General features: G+C 43.8%; 1 protein-coding gene across 1 annotated transcript in view; it reads right to left on the bottom strand.

Moving 5' to 3' along the window:
• Positions 1-22048, bottom strand: part of LOC110503830 (periostin) — a 35303-nt gene extending 13255 nt beyond the window's left edge. Inside the window, exons 1-9 of the mRNA XM_090218441.1 lie at positions 21449-22048; positions 20602-20700; positions 6284-6348; positions 5678-5835; positions 5281-5445; positions 4831-4977; positions 4452-4593; positions 1362-1574; positions 887-1021 (exon numbers count right to left, since the gene is read on the bottom strand). Coding sequence (XP_090074567.1) covers positions 887-1021; positions 1362-1574; positions 4452-4593; positions 4831-4977; positions 5281-5445; positions 5678-5835; positions 6284-6348; positions 20602-20700; positions 21449-21567 — 1243 coding nt within the window. The 5' untranslated portion in view covers positions 21568-22048. The remainder of the gene's footprint in view (positions 1-886; positions 1022-1361; positions 1575-4451; positions 4594-4830; positions 4978-5280; positions 5446-5677; positions 5836-6283; positions 6349-20601; positions 20701-21448) is intronic.
• Positions 22049-22664: the final 616 nt, after the last annotated feature.

The following is a 22664-nucleotide window of genomic DNA, read 5'->3' on the forward strand; positions in this document are numbered from 1 at the left end:
GGTTCAGTTTATCACACATGCGTTACAAATGTTGGATTCAGGTAGGATATATCTCTCCCCACGCCTTGTGAGGTCTAGAATGTTCCTATGCTGTGTATGTGTGTGCGCAGGGGTAATTATGTATTCTTAGGGTTTGCGCGGCATAAAGCTCCAGCTATTAATCATTCCAGCAGCCAGGAGACCAGTATGCAGTATGTATAGTATACTGCTCACTAGTGAGTCCGCATGACAGCATGACTAATGTCACAGTTTGGAGCTCAGTGTGCATTACCCACCTGTTGAGAGGAGAGAAAGAAGGAGAGGAGTGATAAAGTAGTGACAGTGGAGCTATGGAGAGGAGGAGGGGGACCGAGAGAGGAGCTAGAGAGAGGAAGAGGGGGAGAGAGAGAGGAGCTAGAGATAGGAAGAGGGGGACAGAGAGAGGAGCTAGAGAGAGGAAGAGGGGGACAGAGAGAGGAGCTAGAGAGAGGAAGAGGGGGACAGAGAGAGGAGCAAGAGAGAGGAAGAGGGGGACAGAGAGAGGAGCTAGAGAGAGGAAGAGGGGGACCGAGAGAGGGGCTAGAGAGAGGAAAAGGGGGACAGAGAGAGGAGCTAGAGAGAGGAAGAGGGGGACAGAGAGAGGAGCTAGAGGGAGGAAGAGGGGGACAGAGAGAGGAGCTAGAGAGAGGAAGAGGGGGACAGAGAGAGGAGCTAGAGAGAGGAAGAGGACCAAGAAAGGAAAGAGTTCAGGACGTTCAAGAGTATTTAAGGGGAACGAGGGATGTGTTACAGACATAATTGAGCGGGTCCATGATGTGTACTCACCAGTGAAGACAGAATTGAGCGAGGCCATGATGTGTACTCACCAGTGTAGACAGAATTGAGCGAGGCCAAGATGTGTACTCACCAGTGAAGACAGAATTGAGAGGAGCCAGTAGTGTGTATTCTGCCTCAGCTGCCATGGCTGCAGAAAGACCTAGCTCTGACACCATGTCACTGAAGGTGGACTGGGAAGGGGTGAGCAGCTCCATCACCTGCTTGGCTTAGAGGACACAGACAACACCATTAAAAGCTTCTCTACCACTGAAAGATCAACACATCTACACTTATTCAGTTTTCAGATTTTATTTTAGTCTTGCCGTCATTGTGTCATTGTTTCCATCTATTTGCCTATGTGTATGGCTGACTTGTATAATAGTGTAACAGCAAAGGGAGATTTAAATAAAGGTGGTGTGTATTTCGGGAAAACAGTTCATGCCATTTACATTCCAACAAACAAATGCAAATGCAAAAAACTGTGTGTTAGGAGCACAGCTCTGAAATGAAAGCACTATACAAATGACATGTATAATTATTAGGTGGGTCAAGATGGGGGAGCTAACCTGAGTCAGGCATGAGGACCTCGTCGATGAGGTGGATGACTCCGTTGGCGGTGACAATGTCTTTCTTCAACACCATTTTGATGCCGTTGACCGTCAGGCTGTCCCCGTCACAGCCAATCTCGATGTTGTGGCCTTCCAGGGTCTCAAAGGTCTGGCCGGACATGATGCCCTCTGAACACTGGACAGAGTTCAGCATGTGGAAGTTCAGCAGAGCTGGAGGGAGAGGAGAGAGGAGAGAGGAGAGAGGAGAGAGGAGAGAGGAGAGGAGAAAAGTGTAAATCGGTCCCACACACTCCGATACTCCTACATACAGTATATCCTTATTGATTAACAGCATTTTCATTTGGTTGGGTTACTACATTACGGACTAGACTGGACCAGCATCCCGGGAAAAGTGTGTTTGACTTCATATACTGTACTAGCCAGGCGTCATTTTAATCCTAAATAATATAAAAAATCACCATCAAAACCTGTCAGTTTAAGCTAGAGATATTTTGCATTGGCTCCATCTCAATCTACTGCATCACATTTGTCGGCCTTCCACATCTGAGGTGAAAGGTGGCCGAGCTACAGTGGTGTTTGTCAGAGCTACTCATGAGACATCCCGAAAATCGGTCTTCTCATGAATACATCCTGCTGGACACGTCTGAAGTCGGTAACACTGATCTGCCAACTTCTGTCTGTAGCGTCCCAACCTTTTGGGCTACAACCTAGTTTGACCTCACTGTGGAAAGGGGAGACACTCGTTTTACTCTACATCCTTCACAAGTGTTACTGGGTTCTTCTGAATGTAACCAATACAAATGAATGGTAGTAGAGGTGCCTATGCATGGGATTATGTCATCACTAGTTCCCACAGCCACAAAGTCATAAACCCCGCCTATTTCCACAATTTTTCTTCGTAAAATGTGATTTTAAACCTAATCTTAACCACACTGCTAACCTTATGCCTAACCCTAAACTTAAATAAAGACCAAAAAGCAAATGTTTGTTTTCATACATTTTTACGATATGGCCAATAGTAAGAACCGCGCTAATGTTGTTGCTAGCTAGAATTTGTAATAAGCCCTTGTTGACACTAACCAGATGGCCACAACTAAATGACTAGTGTAGATAGCAACATAAAGAAACCACAATGGATTCATTTTTTGAACGAAGCAGCTGCCTGTTAGCTGTCGAGATTCGGTGGAGTAGCTACTGTATGTTGTGCTAAATAGAGATGCTAACCGTTTAGCTAACGTTAGCTAACAAAATACTGTATATGGAAACATACACTCGTTGGACAGTTTATTAGGTGCACCACCCCATTCACGGAAATAGTTTGTTCCTACAGACAGTGAGTCATGTGGCCGTGGCTTGCTATATTAAGCAAGCAGACAGGCATCAAGGCATTCAGTTACTGTTCGATTGAACGTTAGAATGGGCAAAACAAGTGACCTAAGCGACTTTGAACGTGGTATGATTTTCGGTGCCAGGTGTGCCGGTTCCAGTATCTCAGAAACGGCCTAGGGTTTGGAGACAATGGTGCGACAAACAAACGAGCAAATAACGGCGCAGTGATGTGCAGAACGGTACCTCGGAACGCACAACTCGGCGGTCCTTGTCACCGATTGGCTATTGCAGACCAGGTTCCACTTCTATCAGCTTAAAATAAGAAGAAGTGGCTCCAGTGGACACGCGATCATCAACACTGGATAATTGAGGAGTGGAAAAGCATTGCCCGGTCCGGTGAATCCCGGTTCTTGTTGCCTCATGCTGATGGCAAAGTCAGGATTTGGCACAAGCAGCATGAGTCCATGACCCCATCCTGCCTGATGTCAATGATACAGGCAGGCTGGTGGCGGTAGTGTAATGGTGTGGGGAATGTTTTCCTGGCACACGTTATGTCCCTTGATACGAATTGAACAACTTTTTAGACCCGGTACTAGATGGGTTTAGGTAATAAACTGGCCACTGAGTGTATATAAAACACAGGAAATATTGTTTTGGACTGCACTGGGCCTTTAGGTGCTCAACTTTTGACCAGATCCTTATGGGCCCTGGTCAAAAGTAGTGCACTAAGTAGGGAATCAAGTGCCATATGGGACGCAGACTATGAAACTCGGGAGACCTGGAGATCCCTTAGATCCCTTGGGTCCTGGTGTTGGGAGACTAGTGAGTGCAGGGAGAAAGTTTTACTACTGTGTGTGAAGTGACGGGATCTCACAGCTCAGGGATCTCACAGCTCAGGGATCTCCCAGCTCAGGGATCTCACAGCTCAGGGATCTCACAGCTCAGGGACGTTAGGGATCATCACCCCACTGCCAACCATCCTAATGCTCTGAACCTTCTGAACCTTTCCAGTCCCAACCCTTTGACTGGGATGTGTCCCAAAATTACACCCTATTCTCTAAATAGTGCACTACTTTTGACCAGAGCCGTATGAGGTAGGGTATGTAGGGAATAGGTTGCGATTTCGGACACAGGCAGAGCCAGCTGCTTTCTGCTTCCTGCCCTGTGGTGTTTAGCACCATAAGAACGACACCTTTTTGGAAATAGTTTTGAACAAGTTAGAGTGTTTTATAATGGGAGTGCCAACCAGACATAAATTATAGTGTGACGGTAAATGTTTAGATTGTAAACTTGTCAAATTATCAAAAAGCTTCACCATATGAAAGTGTATGTCTCAAAAGCCATTATTTCGTAGGCCATATGTGATCCAACATCTGAAACAAGAGCTCTTTTCTTTTTCATTACTCACTCTCACAACTGTGGTGAACGCTCAGTTTGCCAACTGCCTGAGGATTACAAATCCACAGCACAGACTGTAACTAGTTGGCTCCATTTTTTTAAGTATGAAAAAGCGCTTACATGGAAAACCTCTGCGGTTACTCAGCCCTGCAAACATGGCGAGCGGGAACCATTGAGTTACTTTTCCTGCACCTTCATCTCATTAAACACGGATATGGCCTGAGGGTGGAGATCTATATAAAGTCTCTATGTCTCCCCTCTGATTTAAAGTACTCTCCTGTGAGCTGCTCTCTGTATTTCTAGAAGGCATTCCAGAGAGGTGATGGGAGCTCTGAAGCCTGGCTCAGCGGTTTGGCTTACCTTGGAGGACACCCTTGTCACCCATCAGTCGTTGAAGCACGTCTGAGTCCAGCTTCGCGAAGGCATCGTTGGTGGGGGCGAACAGGGTGTACTGGCCGGGTTGTCCCAGCTTGTCCAGCAGGCCTGAGGCCAGAGCCACTTCCTGCAGTGAGAAAACACATCATATCCTCCAACATATGCTCCATTAATACTGTATGAATCGATAAATTGAATAAAATAGAATGAAAAAGACAAGAGGAGAAGAGAAAAGGAGAAAAGAGGAGAACAGATATAGATGAAAAAGGTAAGAAAGGAAAGGTAGGAAAGGAAAAGTAGAAAGGAAAGGTAGGAAAGGAAAAGTAGAAAGGAAAGGTAGGAAAGGGCAAAAGAGAAGACTTACACTGAGAGTGGTGAGGTCATCGTCAACCTCGATGACATCCTGGATGGTGTTGCCCACGGCAGTGATGACACGGTCGATGATGTGCACCACCCCGTTGGTGGCAACCTGGTTGCCATGGATAATCCTGGCACAGTTCACCGTCACGATCTTCATACATAACAACACACCACATAGGACATGCACAGCACAGTCAGTATCTGCACACAACACACAACAGCATACTGTCCTTAACTCTCCAATGTGCACTCAACACAGCCTTCAACAACTAACTACCTGCACACAATAAAGCCTTAGCTTTCCATGATGGCAACTTTCCTATCTCATGGCGTGGAAACAATCGGATTTCCAATTAATTCAATGGGCGCTGGTCAAAATAGTGCACTAAAAATGGAGTAGGGTGCCATTTGGGATGCAGGAGATGATGTGGTGTAGGTCTAGTGGGATGCTCACCCCGTTGGAGTAGTGGTTGATGTAGAGTCCCAGGTCGTTGTACATGGAGTCGACCACCAGGCCGTTCTTCAGGTCTTTGGTCAGCAGGCGTTTGTTAGCCATGTGGTAGTGCAGAGCATTGTACAGCTCAATGTTCACGTTGCTCACCAACGCGCTACGCACTTCCTGTTAAAGAAATGCAGAATAGAAAGGCTTAAGATAACATAAATGCTAAACATAAAGTAATGACAAAGATTTACAGCAACCTACTGTAGGGTTCAGGTCAATCAACCACACATTCTGGTCACATCACGAGCACAGAATGGTTTTGGCACTTAAAAAACCTAAAACTATTGTCTGACTTAAAACTATTGTCTGAATTTTCCAGCTGTAAGAGATGACACCTATCCTGACTTACCTCTTCTAACAAGTCCCAAGCATCGTTGCTGGGAGCGAAGAAGGTGTATGACCCAGATCCCTCTATCTCCTCCCGCAGCTTGGAGATGTGAGAGTATTCCTGGGTGGAGATGGCCTTGACCAGGCCCAAGGTACCATACACATTGTCTATAGGGGCCACTGTGGAACAGGGAATAGAAGGTACCATGATGATTGCATCTCCCTACATACCGGGGGTAATCCCAAATGGTATCCTATAACCTATACAATGCACTACTTTTGACCAGAGCCCTAAAGTAGTGCAGTACATAGGGAATAGGGGGGCATTTGGGGTGCACACAAGTCTCATTGAAACAACTCTAACAACCCTAAAGAACCCCAAAAACAGACGGATGAAGCTAAAAGGAAACATGCAGGGGTAGGACGATGTGCCAGCGGAATCTTTATGTTGGTGTGGCATTGTGACTCGTGAATTTAATGAGAAAACGTAATACCCCTTGGTATGTCTTCGTTGAACCTCTTGTTTAACCTTTGAAGTACACTATAACATTAAGTGCACTACAAAAATACACTGCGTATCTTGTACCCTATAACATTACATATACTGTAACCGACTGTAGCTACATACCTGCAGGACATCCTTTCATTCCGTCCAGCTTCATGTACCCTGGACAGCACTCATACAGCACCGTCCTATACACAGAGAGATACAGATCGACTAAGTTCAGAGACATAGACAATGTACCACAGACAGATCACGCATAAACAGATCACTCGTACAGCACCAGCACCGTCCTACAGATAGAGAGACACTGATAGACCAAGTTCAGAGACATAGACAATGTACCACAGATAGATCACGCATAAACTCAAACAGCACCGTCCTACAGACAACACAGGGACACACACGTTAGAGACAGAAAGGAGGGAGAGATGGAGACATCCCACACAGATCACGCTTTAGAGACAGAGACGACACACAGACACAGACAGACAGACAGGTCACAAGCTAGATACAGAGACATACCCTATCCTCTGTTTGAATATTCAGAGTCGGGGTACATAAACAGTGATCCCCACATCCCATGTAATTACAGTGTTCTAGAAGGTCTTTCAGTACAACAGAGCATATCGTATATTTATCCTGGAGTTCATCTTAGTATATTTCAGCTGAATCATCACTAATGTCTTTATAGAAAGGCTGTTTCATGCTCCTGTGTGTGTGTATGTGTGTGTGTGTTCAGATGTTTCCACATGGTCCTCATTATCTGTTTTATTACCCATAAGGCCATGTGGTCCCAGGGCCCAGGCCAGCACGCCTCCAGGGTAACGCTACCACATTGTATGCATGCATAAACAATGTCTGCCTCCAGAATGGCACCCTATTCCATATATAATGCACTTTGTAGGGAATAGGGTACCATTTACCAAGGACCCTGCCCCTTTGCAACTAAACTATTAGTCTCGCCTTCTAGTCCATGAATCAGCCTTGGTTAAGCTCTAAGACATTATGTTTTGGGTCTTGAAGTAGCGCGTTGCGATCAAATCCATAAGCAGTTGGAAACCTTGGTTATGAAATTTAACCACAAACTATGGAATGGGCTGTGTGGAAACTGTAACAGACTAGCTCATTAGAAATGACTTGGGGGGGAAATGATGGGAGGAAATGGCACTGTAATCTTTCATCTAAATTAAACAGCTTTTAAAAGCCATCGTAATCACAGAGACACAAACACAGAACAGGCCTAATTAGGTTTTCAGAGGCTCTTTAATTAAACTCCATGACATTACAACCCAGCTAACAACAAACATTCCCACAACTTTAAGTCATCAACCCTCTAGAGCAGCGTTCCCCAAACCCGGTCCTCAGAATCCCAAAGGGAACACGTTTTGGTTTTTGCCCTAACAGTATACAGCTGATTCAAACGATCAAAGCCTGATGATTAGTTGATTATTTGAATCAGCTGTATAGTGCTAGGACAAAAACCTAAATGTGCACCCTTTGGGGTCCCAATGAGAGAGTTTGTTCTGAAATGTTTGTCCTATATCTGAGAGATACAGTACAAGAAAGATCAGGAAACTATATATAAATTTTTTGACATGTATTCAAACCCTTATTTTAGACACTGAACTATCTCCATAAATATACTGGACACAAATATAAATGCAAAATAAAACAATTTCAAAGGTTTTACTGTTACAGTTCATATAAAGAAATCAGTCAATTTAAATAAATTCATTAGGCCCTGATCTCTGGACTGATTACACATGACTGGGAATATAGATATGCATCTGTTGGTCACAGATACAGTAAAAACAAAAGGTAGGGGCGTAGATCAGAGCATCCCAAACAAGCTCAATGGGTAACATGTCTGGTGAGTATGCAGGCCATGGAAGAACTGGAACATTTTCAACTACCAGGAATTGTGTACAGATCCTTGCGACATAGGGCCATGTATTATTCGTGCTAATACATGAGGTGATGTCGGTAGATGAATGGCATGACAACGTTAACATCAGCAAACCGCTCGCCCTCACGTTGCCATACATATGGTCTGCGGTTCTGAAGCCGGTTGGACGTACTGCCCGAATTCTCTAAAACACAGTTGGAGGCAGCTTATGGTAGAGAAATGAACATTACATTCTCTGGCAACAGCTCTGGTGGACATTCCTGCAGTCGGCATGCCAATTGCACACTCCCTCAAAACTTGAGACATTTGTGGCATTGTTTTGTGTGACAAAACTGCATGTTTTAGAGTGGCCTTTTATTGTCCCCAGCACAAGGTGCACCTGTGTAATAATCGTGCTGTTTCATCAGCTCCTTGATATGGCACACCTGTCAGGTGGATGGATTACCTTGGCAAAGGAGAAATGCTCATGAACAGTGATGTAAACAAATGTGTGCACAACATTTGAGAGAAATAAGATTTTTATGCATATGGGACATTTCTGGGATCTTTTATTTCAGCTCATGAAACATGGGACCAACACTTCACATGTTGCGTTATATTTTTGTTCAGTGTATTTCCATTCATTTTTTAAACTGGTACTGGGGACCTTCAGATGAGTCTTGTGAGGCTTGTGGGCATCCTAGAGCAAAACATCCGATATGTGCAGTAGTGTGTCTGTGAGAGACATATATTAGTTTGTAGCCCAAGCTGTCAGAAGAGGCTGTATCGAGTTCAGACAAGTTCCTTGATGCTTGTGGGGGTCGAAGAGCAAAACAGAGAGCAGCGTGGTGAGTCTCTTCTACCACAGAGGGGTAGGCCAAAACATTCAGACGCTTTAGATCTTTTCGCGAGAAGACTTACTTTCGGAATTGTCTTATGGTTTGACAAACATTGCTTTAACTCTGCCAGAGAGATATCAGTGGATTGAGATGCAGCCCATGCAAAAAAAACTGATGTCTCTACCTTCTTAAAAAAAAGGTTTCAAAAGGGTTATTTGGCTGTCCCCATAGGAGAACCCTTTGAAGATCCCTTTTTGGTTCCAGGTAGAACCCTTTTAGGTTACATGTAGAGCCCTCTGTGGAAAGGGTTCTCCTATGGGGACAGCCAAATAACCCCTTTGGGTTCTAGATAGCACTTTTTTTTCTAAGAGTGTAGCTTAAACAGGCGTATTTTGATGAGGATTTTTTAATGATGTTAATTTGTTTTCCGCTGGGCCACGGAAATTGTAGGAAAAGGGTTCTTGTCAAATAGAACATGGTATGTTTGGAGGAACTTTTGGGGGGGGGGGGGAGTTGATGGAATATTCTCCTAACCCACAGAAAACTAGACACATTAATGTTCTTGCAGCGTCCCATGACTCGTGTCTAGAACATTATTATTGTACATTCTGATAACATAGTAACCACGTTATTGATATTTTCTTTTTGACATTAAGGGAATGTTCTCCTAACTCTAACACCAAACCGTGCAAAAAAATGAGGTTTTTGCTAACATAGATAGAATGTTCCTCTAACTAACGGAACATTGGACACAAACATTATGGGAACATTACAAATCCCTTTTCGCTCCCTAGAATTGTTAGCTGAGAAACTGTTTGATATCATCATCTATCTGTATGACACCTCTGCAGTACACATGAACTGTATTGAAGACTGATGCTTTCAGACGATAGCTAACAGCTGCAGGTTGGATTTCCACCTCTTTATATCTTAATAACTATTTGTAGTAACGGTGTCCTGTCCTGTTCCCATTCAATTAGAATAACAGAACTTCACTTCACATGTTGATACAAGTCTCAAAACATCTAACAGCTGTCTGGGTGGACAAGATTACAAAAGGCACCCTATTCCTTTCATAGCGCATAACTTTTGACCTGAGCCCTATTGGCCCTGGACAAAAGTAGCGCACTATAAAGGGAATAGGGTGCCAAATGGGACATATCCCATGTATTCATATGACACCTCTGCACATGGACTGTCTCAAATTCTGATGTTTTGTAATCTCGTTCACCCAGGCAGCTGTTAGATGTTTTGAGACTTGTATCAACATGTGAAGTTGATGTGAGTTTCAAGTTCCTTGGTGTCCACATCACCAACAAACTATCATGGTCCAAACACACCAGGACAGTCATGAAGAGGGCACGACAAAACCTTTCCCCCTCAGGAGACTGAAAAGATTTGGCATGGGTCCCCAGATCCTCAAAAGGTTCTTCAGCTGCACCACCAAGAGCATCCTGACCGATTGCATCATTGCCTGGTAAGGCAACTGCTCGGCGTTTGACCATAAGGCACTACAGAGGGTAGTGCGAACGGCCTAGTACATCACTGGGGCCAAGCTTCCTGCTTTCCAGGACCTATATAATCGGTGGTGTCAGAGGAAAGCCCATAAAATCCTCAGAGACTCCAGTCACCCAAGTTATAGACTGTTTCCTCTGCAACTGCATGGCAAGCGGTACAGGAGCGCCAAGTCTAGGACTAAGAGGCTCCTCAACAGCTTTTACCCCCAAGCCATAAGACTGCTGAACAATTCATAAAATCGCCACCGGACAATTTACATTGACCCCCCTCTCTTTTGTACACTGCTGCTACTCACAGATTGTTTGTTATCTATGCATAGTCACTTCGCCCCCACCTACATGTACAGATTACCTCAACTAGCCTGTACCCCCGCACACTGACTCTGTACCGATGCCCCCTGTATATAGCCTCATTATTGTTATTGTGTTACTTTTTATTAATACTTTTTATTTTAGCCTACTTGGTAAATATTATCTTCTTCTTGAACTGCACTGTTGGTTAAGGGCTTGTAAGTAAAGCATTTCACAGTAAAGTCTACACTTGTATTCGGCGCATTTGTATTTGTGTGACAAATACAGTTTGATTTGATTTGAATTGAAGTTCTGTTACTCTAATTGAATGGGAACAGGACAGGACACAGTAGCTATAAATTACTACGAAGAATTATTAAGTTATAAAGAGGCGGAAATCCAACCTGCAGCTGTTAACTATATAAAGGGCCTTAACCTGTAGATCAGCATGTCTGAGCGTGTGTGTTCATGGGTGTGTGTGCGTGAGAGCGAGTGTATCTGTGTGTGTGTGTGTGTGTGTGTGTGTGTGTTTGTGCACACTTTGACTGTGAGTGAGAGTTACAGTACAGTGAAAGTCTGATTTATCCACTCTGAGAAACCCCAGAGGCCCCGTAACTACTCTCCATCTCTCTCTTTAGTGGTAATCAGCTCCTATAAAGGTATTCAAACTGTAAACAGTACCACATGGGCACCAAGTTGGCATCAAAGTTAAATGAATTTACTATAAGCAGAGTCCTTCCTTGTTTTAATAGACAAAAAACACAGAAGGACACTATCTGGGTCCTAAATGGCACCCTACTCTATATATTGCGCACTACTTTTTATAAAGGGGAAAGGGTGCCATTTGGGACGTACTCTAGAACCACCTAGCTAGTCCATTTCATAATCTCACACCTCATGAACCATGACACGACTCGTTAAAGCAGAACAAGTATGCTTCAATTTGTGCAGAGCCAGAGGTACTGTTGAGAGAGGAGAACTCACAGACATTGCTTTATGATATGCCAGTAAATGCCACAGGGTGTATTCCACTGATTAAGAAGAAGAACTGACTAAAATGTCAAATGTAAGTAAGCCTTTTCTGAGCCAGTGGCAGACGTGAGGCAGCGTGATTTACAAGTACACCACTGGACAGCATGCTATTCCACTGTCTTCAGCTGCAGAAATTCTAAACAGTAGAAATGCAGCAAATGCTAAATATACAAATACAATGATACATGAAGTAGGCTATAGTACGAGATGGGTGTCCAGTTTGAAGTGGACCAGACCTTACATGGTTGTGAAACTGAAATATCAATTGTGGGTTACAGATCTCTGTAGAAAGCATTATGCTGTATGAACACTCCAGCTGGGCACACACTGGTTGAATCAATGTTGTTCCCAAGATATTTTAACAAAATTAGATGTGGAATTTATATCTGTGCCCAGTGAGCTGACCCTGCATGATGCTGATCCTAGATAACTCACTAACTCATGTCTGGATGATGGTAGTTGGGGGTTTAGTTTCTTTTTTTCCAGAGTAATGGTTTTTGAATAATGGTTGCTTGTTGCTCAGTCTTTGGTGGCTTGGAACTTAAGTCCAACTGTGCTTCTTCATCAGCGGTCCCCCTGCAAACCAGAAAAACATTTCCACATGATCTCCAGTGTTCCAGTGGTACAGTGCCTTGCGAAAGTATTCGGCCCCCTTGAACCTTGCGACCTTTTGCCACATTTCAGGCTTCAAACATAAAGATATAAAACTGTATTTTTTTGTGAAGAATCAACAACAAGTGGGACACAATCATGAAGTGGAACGACATTTATTGGATATTTCAAACTTTTTTAACAAATCAAAAACTGAAAGATTGGGCGTGCAAAATTATTCAGCCCCTTTACTTTCAGTGCAGCAAACTCTCTCCAGAAGTTCAGTGAGGATCTCTGAATGATCCAATGTTGACCTAAATGACTAATGATGATAAATACAATCCACCTGTGTGTAATCAAGTCTCCGTATAAATGCACCTGCACTGTGATAGTCTCAGAGGTCCGTTAAAAGCGCAGAGAGCATCATGAAGAACAAGGAACACACCAGGCAGGTCCGAGATACTGTTGTGAAGAAGTTTAAAGCCGGATTTGGAAACAAAAATATTTCCCAAGCTTTAAACATCCCAAGGAGCACTGTGCAAGCGATAATATTGAAATGGAAGGAGTATCAGACCACTGCAAATCTACCAAGACCTGGCCGTCCCTCTAAACTTTCAGCTCATACAAGGAGAAGACTGATCAGAGATGCAGCCAAGAGGCCCATGATCACTCTGGATGAACTGCAGAGATCTACAGCTAGAGGTGGGAGACTCTGTCCATAGGACAACAATCAGTCGTATATTGCACAAATCTGGCCTTTATGGAAGAGTGACAAGAAGAAAGCCATTTCTTAAAGATATCCATAAAAAGTGTTGTTTAAAGTTTGCCACAAGCCACCTGGGAGACACACCAAACATGTGGAAGAAGGTGCTCTGGTCAGATGAAACCAAAATTGAACTTTTTGGCAACAATGCAAAACGTTATGTTTGGCGTAAAAGCAACACAGCTGAACACACCATCCCCACTGTCAAACATGGTGGTGGCAGCATCATGGTTTGGGCCTGCTTTTCTTCAGCAGGGACAGGGAAGATGGTTAAAATTGATGGGAAGATGTATGGAGCCAAATACAGGACCATTCTGGAAGAAAACCTGATGGAGTCTGCAAAAGACCTGAGACTGGGATGGAGATTTGTCTTCCAACAAGACAATGATCCAAAACATAAAGCAAAATCTACAACGGAATGGTTCAAAACTAAACATATCCAGGTGTTAGAATGGCCAAGTCAAAGTCCAGACCTGAATCCAATCGAGAATCTGTGGAAAGAACTGAAAACTGCTGTTCACAAATGCTCTCCATCCATCCTCACTGAGCTCGAGCTGTTTTGCAAGGAGGAATGGGAAAAAAATTCAGTCTCTCGATGTGCAAAACTGATAGAGACATACCCCAAGCGACTTACAGCTGTAATCGCAGCAAAAGGTGGCGCTACAAAGTATTAACTTAAGGGGGCTGAATAATTTTGCACGCCCAATTTTTCAGTTTTTGATTTGTTAAAAAAGTTTGAAATATCCAATAAATGTCGTTCCACTTCATGATTGTGTCCCACTTGTTGTTGATTCTTCACAAAAAAATACAGTTTTATATCTTTATGTTTGAAGCCTGAAATGTGGCAAAAGGTCGCAAAGTTCAAGGGGGCCGAATACTTTCGCAAGGCACTGTAGCTGGGTCCATAATAGGACAAGACAGCCTTGTCTAAATCAACAGTTTGACTGGAGAGAGAGGGGGGTCGAGGGCAGGATGGAGTGAGGTTTACAGTGGCTTGTTTCCTTCAGAGCGACAGACGACGAGGCTACAGTGTGTTGGGCTGTCATCCCCGGCTCCTCCCTCAGACATACATGCACGCAAGCGTGTACGCACGCACAGAGCTATCATCCCTCAGTAAGAGTCAGCAGAGGGAAACAGAGCTATCATCCCTCAGTAAGAGTCAGCAGAGAGAAACAGAGCTATCATCCCTCAGTAAGAGTCAGCAGAGGGAAACAGAGCATATCAAGGCCTGCCGTACGAGGAGAGGGGCTATGTCCCAAATGGCACCCTATTTTCTATATAATGCACCTCTTTGACCAGGACCCATAGGGACCCATAGGGCTCTGGTCAAAAGTATTGCACTATATAGGACAGATGTATTCAACTCTTACCCTAAGAGGTCCGGAGCCTTCTGGTTTTCTGTTCTACCTGATCATTAATTGCATCCACCTGGTGTCCCAGGTCTAAATCAGTCTCTGGTTAGAGGGAAACTATGAAAAAACGCAGTGGAACTGCCTTCGAGGTCCAGATTTGAGTTTGAGGGAATTGGCTACGGTGCCAGATGAGGAGAGTTCATGGCTCATGGCTGACTGCCATAAGTTCTTTTGAACTTAGCCCCTGGAAACACAGAGAAGAGGAAGAGTGGGGGGACGAGCCAGGCATGAGATCACACATGCCCTGATGAGGCACAGTCAGCAAAACCATCTCCACTCTCCCACGCACATACAGGAGAACCAAGACTCCCTCTGGTCTGGCCAAGGGGTTGGAAACTTCCCTCTGTCTGGTGAGCAGCTATACTTTAGACTGGAGATCTCTGTATGTCAGCTAGCCAAACCAATACTACTGTAGTACTGGCATCTGGTCAATGGATAACACTGTGCTGTTCCAAATAAACAGATCATTACTAATGATGTGCCTATCATTATGAGCAGGGCCAGTTGTTTGGTTGTTTTTTTGTGTGTGTGTGTGTGTGTGAGGGGGGGGGGGGGTTCTATCCAGCACTATCCATTAGGCTTGCTGCAGGTAGAAAATGCTAGGAACTGTTCCGCACCTCACTTTGCTCAAACTAATCCTCTCCAACAGACTCGGAAGTTGTAGCTTAAAATGGGTCAATTATGGGCAGGTAAGGGGACAGTCAATGAAACCAACTATGGAAGAATGTTGTAGCGAATTCGCAAGGTAGCCATGACCGGGACCCGAATCCTGATCCAGCGAATGTCAAGCCAACACATTAACCGTTAAGCCAAGAGGTTTGAACCTGTTGGTGTAACAGTTAAGGTGTTGGCTTGACAGTCGCTGGACCCAGGTTCCACAAATACTATTATTTGTCAGGGAATACTATACTTTGTAAATGAGTGATACTACACATCATTTTGCTCAAGCTGATCCTCTCCAAAGACTCTTGTTTGAAATTGAAATTGAAATTGTTAAGGGCAGTTTAAGGTGAGAGTCAATAAAACCGACGATGAAAGTATGCTGTAGCGAACACCACTCAGCATCCAGGAGTATAGAACACTACTCAGTACCCAGGAGTATAGAACACTACTCAGTACCCAGGAGGATAGAACACTACTCAGTACCCAGGAGCATAGAACACTACTCAGCATCCAGGAGCATAGAACACTACTCAGCATCCAGGATCATAGAACACTACTCAGCATCCAGGATCATAGAACACTACTCAGCATCCAGGAGCATAGAACACTACTCAGCATCCAGGAGGATAGAACACTACTCAGCTTCCAGGAGCATAGCTAGCATAGAACACTACTCAGTATCCAACAACATAGAACACTACTCAGCATCCAGGAGCATAGAACACTACTCTGCATCCAGGAGCATAGAACACTACTCAGCATCCAGGATCATAGAACACTACTCAGTATCCAGGAGCATAGAACACTACTCAGTATCCAGGAGCATAGAACACTACTCTGCATCCAGGAGTATAGAACACTACTCAGCATCCAGGAGCATAGAACACTACTCAGTATCCAGGAGGATAGAACACTACTTAGTTTCCAGGAGGATAGAACACTACTCAGTATCCAGGAGCATAGCTAGGATAGAACACTACTCAGTATCCAGGAGGATAGAACACTACTCAGCATCCAGGAGCATAGAACACTACTCAGCATCCAGGAGCATAGAACACTACTCAGCATCCAGGAGCATAGAACACTACTCAGCATCCAGGATCATAGAACACTACTCAGTATCCAGGAGCATAGAACACTACTCAGTATCCAGGAGGATAGGACACTACTTATTTTCCAGGAGGATAGAACACTACTCAGTATCCAGGAGCATAGCTAACATAGAACACTACTCAGCATCCAGGAGGATAGAACACTACTCAGTATCCAGGAGCATAGAACACTACTCAGCGTCCAGGAGCATAGAACACTACTCAGCATCCAGGAGGATAGAACACTACTCAGCAGCCAGGATCATAGAACACTACTCAGCATCCAGGAGGATATAACACTACTCAGCATCCAGGATCACAGAACACTACTCAGCATCCAGGAGCATAGCTAGCATAGAACACGACTCAGCTTCCAGGAGCATAGCTAGCATAGAACGCTACTCAGCATCCAGGATCATAGAACACTACTCAGCATCCAGGAGCATAGCTAGCATAGAACACGACTCAACATCCAGGAGCATAGCTAGCATAGAACACTACTCAGCATCCAGGAGCATAGCTAGCATAGAACGCTACTCAGCATCCAGTAGCATAGAACACTACTCAGCGTCCAGGAGCATAGAACACTACTCAGCATTCAGGATCATAGAACACTACTCAGCATCCAGGAGGATAGCTAGCATAGAACGCTACTCAGCATCCAGGAGCATAGAACACTACTCAGTGTCCAGGAGCATAGAACACTACTCAGCATCCAGGAGGATCGAACACTACTCAGCATCCAGGATCATACAACACTACTCAGCATCCTCGAGGATATAACACTACTCAGCATCCAGGATCATAGAACACTACTCAGCATCCAGGAGCATAGCTAGCATAGAACACGACTCAGCTTCCAGGAGCATAGCTAGCATAGAACGCTACTCAGCATCCAGGATCATAGAACACTACTCAGCATCCAGGAGCATAGCTAGCATAGAACACGACTCAGCATTCAGGAGCATAGCTAGCATAGAACACTACTCAGCATCCAGGAGCATAGAACACTACTCAGTATCCAGGAGGAAAGAACACTACTCAGCATTCAGGATCATAGAACACTACTCAGTATCCAGGAGCATAGCTAGCATTGAACACGACTCAACATCCAGGAGAATAGGTTGCATAGAACACTAACAATAATAGATTTCACATGAAAGTACTTTGGAATATACTTTTTTCCAATGTGATCCTTGAAATACTATGTGGTTGTTATAATATGTGGTTATACTGTGTCTGTTTCGTGTGAGCAGCACTATGTGGAAACCTCTCTGTCCTATGTGGGCTCTGTCCTTTCTGTCTGTGCTCAAAGAGTTTCCACTGTTTCAACCTCCAACCAGTAAATATGGCTGACACATTACTGCCCTATCAGAGCCAGGAACCAGCGGTGCACCACTGTGGCGTCCCTACGGCGACCACGCTCACCATACAATAATACCATCATAACCATAGTAACCAGGACCTTTATAATGCTTGGGATTGTGCATTGATGTAGGAGTTGAAGGCTTGCTTGGGTATAATCTTAAATCTTGTTCCTTTGACGTTCATTACTAAACCCTCTGAACTCTCTTCAGAGTAGTCTTTGTTTCCCAACATACACTAGATGAAGAGATGGTATTTGATGGTCCGTCATCCTCCTAGATTATTCTTTACTGATGTTCGTGTTTATGTTAATTAAACCTATCCTTCTCAACTACTCTCCCTCTCAAGTTCAAGTTCAGTCATAGTACCATTAAAGGTCTCTTTGTTTCTCAACATGGATGAAGATGATGAGAGGGCATTTGATGGCAGGCCATCTTTATACATTAGACATTCCTCTGATGTTAGTGGCAAAATTAGTCAAAGATAACACAGACCTTTTGTTATCTTTCCTAAAACTCCCCCTGCGTCCCAAATGGCACCCTATCCTCTGTATAGGGGACTACTTTTGGCTCTGGTCAAAAGTAGTGCACTATATAGGGAACTCCCTGACTGGTTCTAAAGGGTGATCGTAAATCTACACATACTTGTTTTTTTGTTTTTTTACCCCCTTTTTCTCCCCAATTTCGTGGTATCCAATTGTTAGTAGTTACTTTCTTGTCTCATCACTACAACTCCCGTACGGGCTCGGGAGAGACAAAGGTCGAGAGCCATGCGTCCTCCGAAACACAACCCATCCAAGCAGCACTGCTTCTTAACACAGCACGCATCCAACATGGAAGCCGGCCTAGCGACCTGGTCAGCACGCACTGCGCCCGGCCCGCACTACGCCCGGCCCCCTACAGTAGTCGCTAGTGCGGATGAGACAAGGATATCCGGCCATACCCTCCCTAACCCAGACGATGCTAGGCCGATTGTGCATAGCCCCATGGACCTCCCGGTCGCGGCTGGCTGCGACAGAGCCTGGGCTCGAACCCAGACTCTCTACTCAGTATCCTGGAGGATAGCTAGCATAGAACACTGCTCAGAATCCAGGAGCATAGAACACTGCTCAGAATCCAGGAGCATAGAACACTGCTCAGAATCCAGGAGCATAGAACACTACTCAGCATCCAGGAGCATAGAACACTACTCAGCATCCAGGAGCATAGAACACTACTCAGCATCCAGGAGCATAGAACACTACTCAGCATCCAGGAGCATAGAACACTACTCAGCATCCAGGAGCATAGAACACTACTCAGCATCCAGGAGCATAGAACACTGCTCAGCATCCAGGAGGATAGAACACTACTCAGCATCCAGTGCCTTAGACCACTGAGCCACCCGGGAGTACTACACATACTTGTTTAATCCGTACCTTAACACATACCCCGTATAAACCGTACCATAGCACATACCCCGTATAAACCGTACCATAGCACATACCCCGTATAATCCGTACCATAGCACATACCCCGTATAAACCGTACCATAGCACATACCCCGTATAATCCGTACCATAGCACATACCCCGTATAATCCGTACCATAGCACATACCCCGTATAAACCGTACCATAGCACATACCCCGTATAATCCGTACCATAGCACATACCCCGTATAAACCGTACCATAGCACATACCCCGTATAATCCGTACCATAGCACATACCCCGTATAAACCATACCATAGCACATACCCCGTATAAACCGTACCATAGCACATACCCCGTATAATCCGTACCATAGCACATACCCCGTATAATCCGTACCATAGCACATACCCCGTATAAACCGTACCATAGCACATACCCCGTATAATCCGTACCATAGCACATACCCCGTATAATCCGTACCATAGCACATACCCCGTATAAACCGTACCATAGCACATACCCCGTATAAACCGTACCATAGCACATACCCCGTATAATCCGTACCATAGCACATACCCCGTATAATCCGTACCATAGCACATACCCCGTATAATCCGTACCATAGCACATACCCCGTATAAACCGTACCATAGCACATACCCCGTATAAACCGTACCATAGCACATACCCCGTATAATCCGTACCATAGCACATACCCCGTATAATCCGTACCATAGCACATACCCCGTATAATCCGTACCATAGCACATACCCCGTATAATCCGTACCATAGCACATACCCCGTATAATCCGTACCATAGCACATACCCCGTATAATCCGTACCATAGCACATACCCCGTATAATCCGTACCATAGCACATACCCCGTATAATCCGTACCATAGCACATACCCCGTATATTCCGTACCATAGCACATACCCCGTATAATCCGTACCATAGCACATACCCCGTATACCCCGAACCATATCACATACCCCGTATAATCCGTGCCTCACGAAAGGCACATAAATCTGTTACACTGACTTCCAAGTGAGGGAATGTTACCCTTGGCTGTGAACCCACTCTCTGAGGGTGTCTCAGGGTGAGTTGGGATATAAAAAAAAAAACATTACCAATTCACATGTGTATTAATACACACCTGTACATGTGCGAAAAAGGACAAATATAAGCACCCACCAAATGATGATTATTATTATTGTTATTATTAAGCTCTGCTCTGACGTTGTGTGGTCCATAGGAGTTTCCATGGCACTAGGGATCACCCTGTGTCCATTTGGACATTTCTGTGTGGCACATGAGACTTCATCATTCCTGGGTCCATGTCTGTGTCCTTAATGGCACACTATTCCTTGTATAGTGCACTACTTTTGACCAGAGCCTTATGACCCCCTATGGGCCAAAAGTAGTGCACTATATTGGTAATACGGAGCAATTTGGGACACATCCTCTGTGGTCCATACAGAGGACCCTAACCTGGCAGTGTCATATTATTCATATTTGAACACAAAGGAAAGAATGTGTCCTGGGGGAACCCCCAAAAAACTAAACTTGACTTACGCTTTCTTTCCACAGATGGCCCCTTGATACCAATTACGACACGTGCTGAAATACTTCTTCTTGGTCCCCATGGCCTGCTGCAGAGCGCACACGTTGGGTCTAACGGTCGCCAGGGAAACAGAGGAGACAGATGGTTAAATGAACACATTTGGAATATCTAAAGTGTTCCGCACTCAGCATACCATGTAATAAATACTGTATGCCTGTTTGATTTCTTATCCTTATTTCATATTCACAGTATATTTCACTTTTGTTATTTAACTTTTGGTAATTTTGCATTCATAAAAATGTATCTGACATAGCATTTTATTTACATTAGCTCTTAAATGTTGTTAAGTGAACTTTAAAGCATGATTAACTTAGAAATTATGAAATAATCATATTCAGAATGAAAGTCTCAGATATAATTTGTTTCCGTAAATTATGATAAAAGCAGAAAAAGAGTTGTGTTTCAACTCAGCAAAAGTTTGGACTTAAAACAACTTTTGCATGACACATTTGTAGAGACTGTGTAGCATCAGCATAAATCAGTAAATACAGATCAAGTCCATCAGATAATAATAACAGTAATAATACCAATAATAATAATACAAATAATAATACCAATAATAATAACAGTAATAATACCAATAATAATAATACCAATAATAATAACAGTAATAATACCAATAATAATAACAGTAATAATACCAATAATAATAATACCAATAATAATAACAGTAATAATACCAATAATAATAATACAAATAATAATACCAATAATTACAATAACAATTCCACTACTACTACTAATGATAATAATAATAATAATAATAATAACAATACTAATTTAAAATAATTAACTTACCCCTCTTTTCTTGCCCTGACTTTACTGTGGTAGACTATCTTATCATAAGAAGAGGAGTCCGCCATGTCAAAGTTAGACAGGACAAACACAGAAAAGAGAGCTGCAAACAGGATCTTCATGATGATATCCCAGGAAGCTCCTCCAGGTACACAGAAACACTGAGAAATGGGATCTGGCTGGGGAGAGGGAACTTATATAGTAGGATAGACTCACTAGGCTGGCTGGTTGAGGAAATAAGAGGGAGGACTGGAACACACCAAAGCCAGACTCACGCCTGGACCACCCAGCACCCCTCCAAGACCATGTTACGCACTCTACACTAATACTGTGTAGTGCGACACGCTACTATACGGGGAAATAGTTGTAAGATTAATGGAAGGTATTGTCATCATTGAGATTTTTGATTTAGTAATAATTTTGATACTGATATAATTTGCTCCCACTTCAGATTTTATACTTCAGATTCTGTTGAGATTCCGTTTCAATTTAAGGAAAAACCACACAAAAAATCACAATGGTATTTATTTATGCCATGGAAAATACCTGTAGAAACCACACTGGCAATGTAGAAGACAGATCATACATCCACCGTTCCTTTCTGAAAACAAGTAGCTAGACAGAGAGTTATCTTGTTCTAGACAGACAAGGTCCAGACAGACATGGTACCATATTGCACTATTAGTCACCTCTGTGAACAGGCAGGCACCACTGGAGGCTGTACGTCATTTTATTCAGAACAAAGCTGGCCTCCAGATTTAGAAAGCCACAAACACACTCCAGATGGACCTACAGAAGCTGAGTCCTGCAATGCCAGTCACTAATCTGTGTATCAACTCCTAATTATTAAACCACATAAACAAAACTCACACACAAGAGGTAGGAGAAGTAATCTGTCAAAAGTAACAGTTTGTGTTTAGCCCCACCTAGTGGACTGAGGGTAGTGTGACATAGAGGAATCTATGACTATTGGAGAGGAGAGGAGAGGAGAGGAGAGGAGAGGAGAGGAGAGGAGAGGAGAGGAGAGGAGAGGAGAGGGTTCAGAGTGTGGCTGTAAATACCAGAGCCAGATGAACTCTTTAATACACTAAAGATGTTAGGGAAGGAAGCCTCGCTCAGCCTCTCTGTCCACACGTCAGAGGAACAAACAATGCCACAAATACACGCCTATGTTTCATATGTCCATAGAGCCTTTAAAAAATAGAATTCATAATTTAAC

Source organism: Oncorhynchus mykiss, chromosome 24 (genome assembly GCF_057628025.1).
Source record: "Oncorhynchus mykiss isolate SJ-2025 chromosome 24, ASM5762802v1, whole genome shotgun sequence".
NCBI classification, from domain to species: domain Eukaryota; kingdom Metazoa; phylum Chordata; class Actinopteri; order Salmoniformes; family Salmonidae; genus Oncorhynchus; species Oncorhynchus mykiss.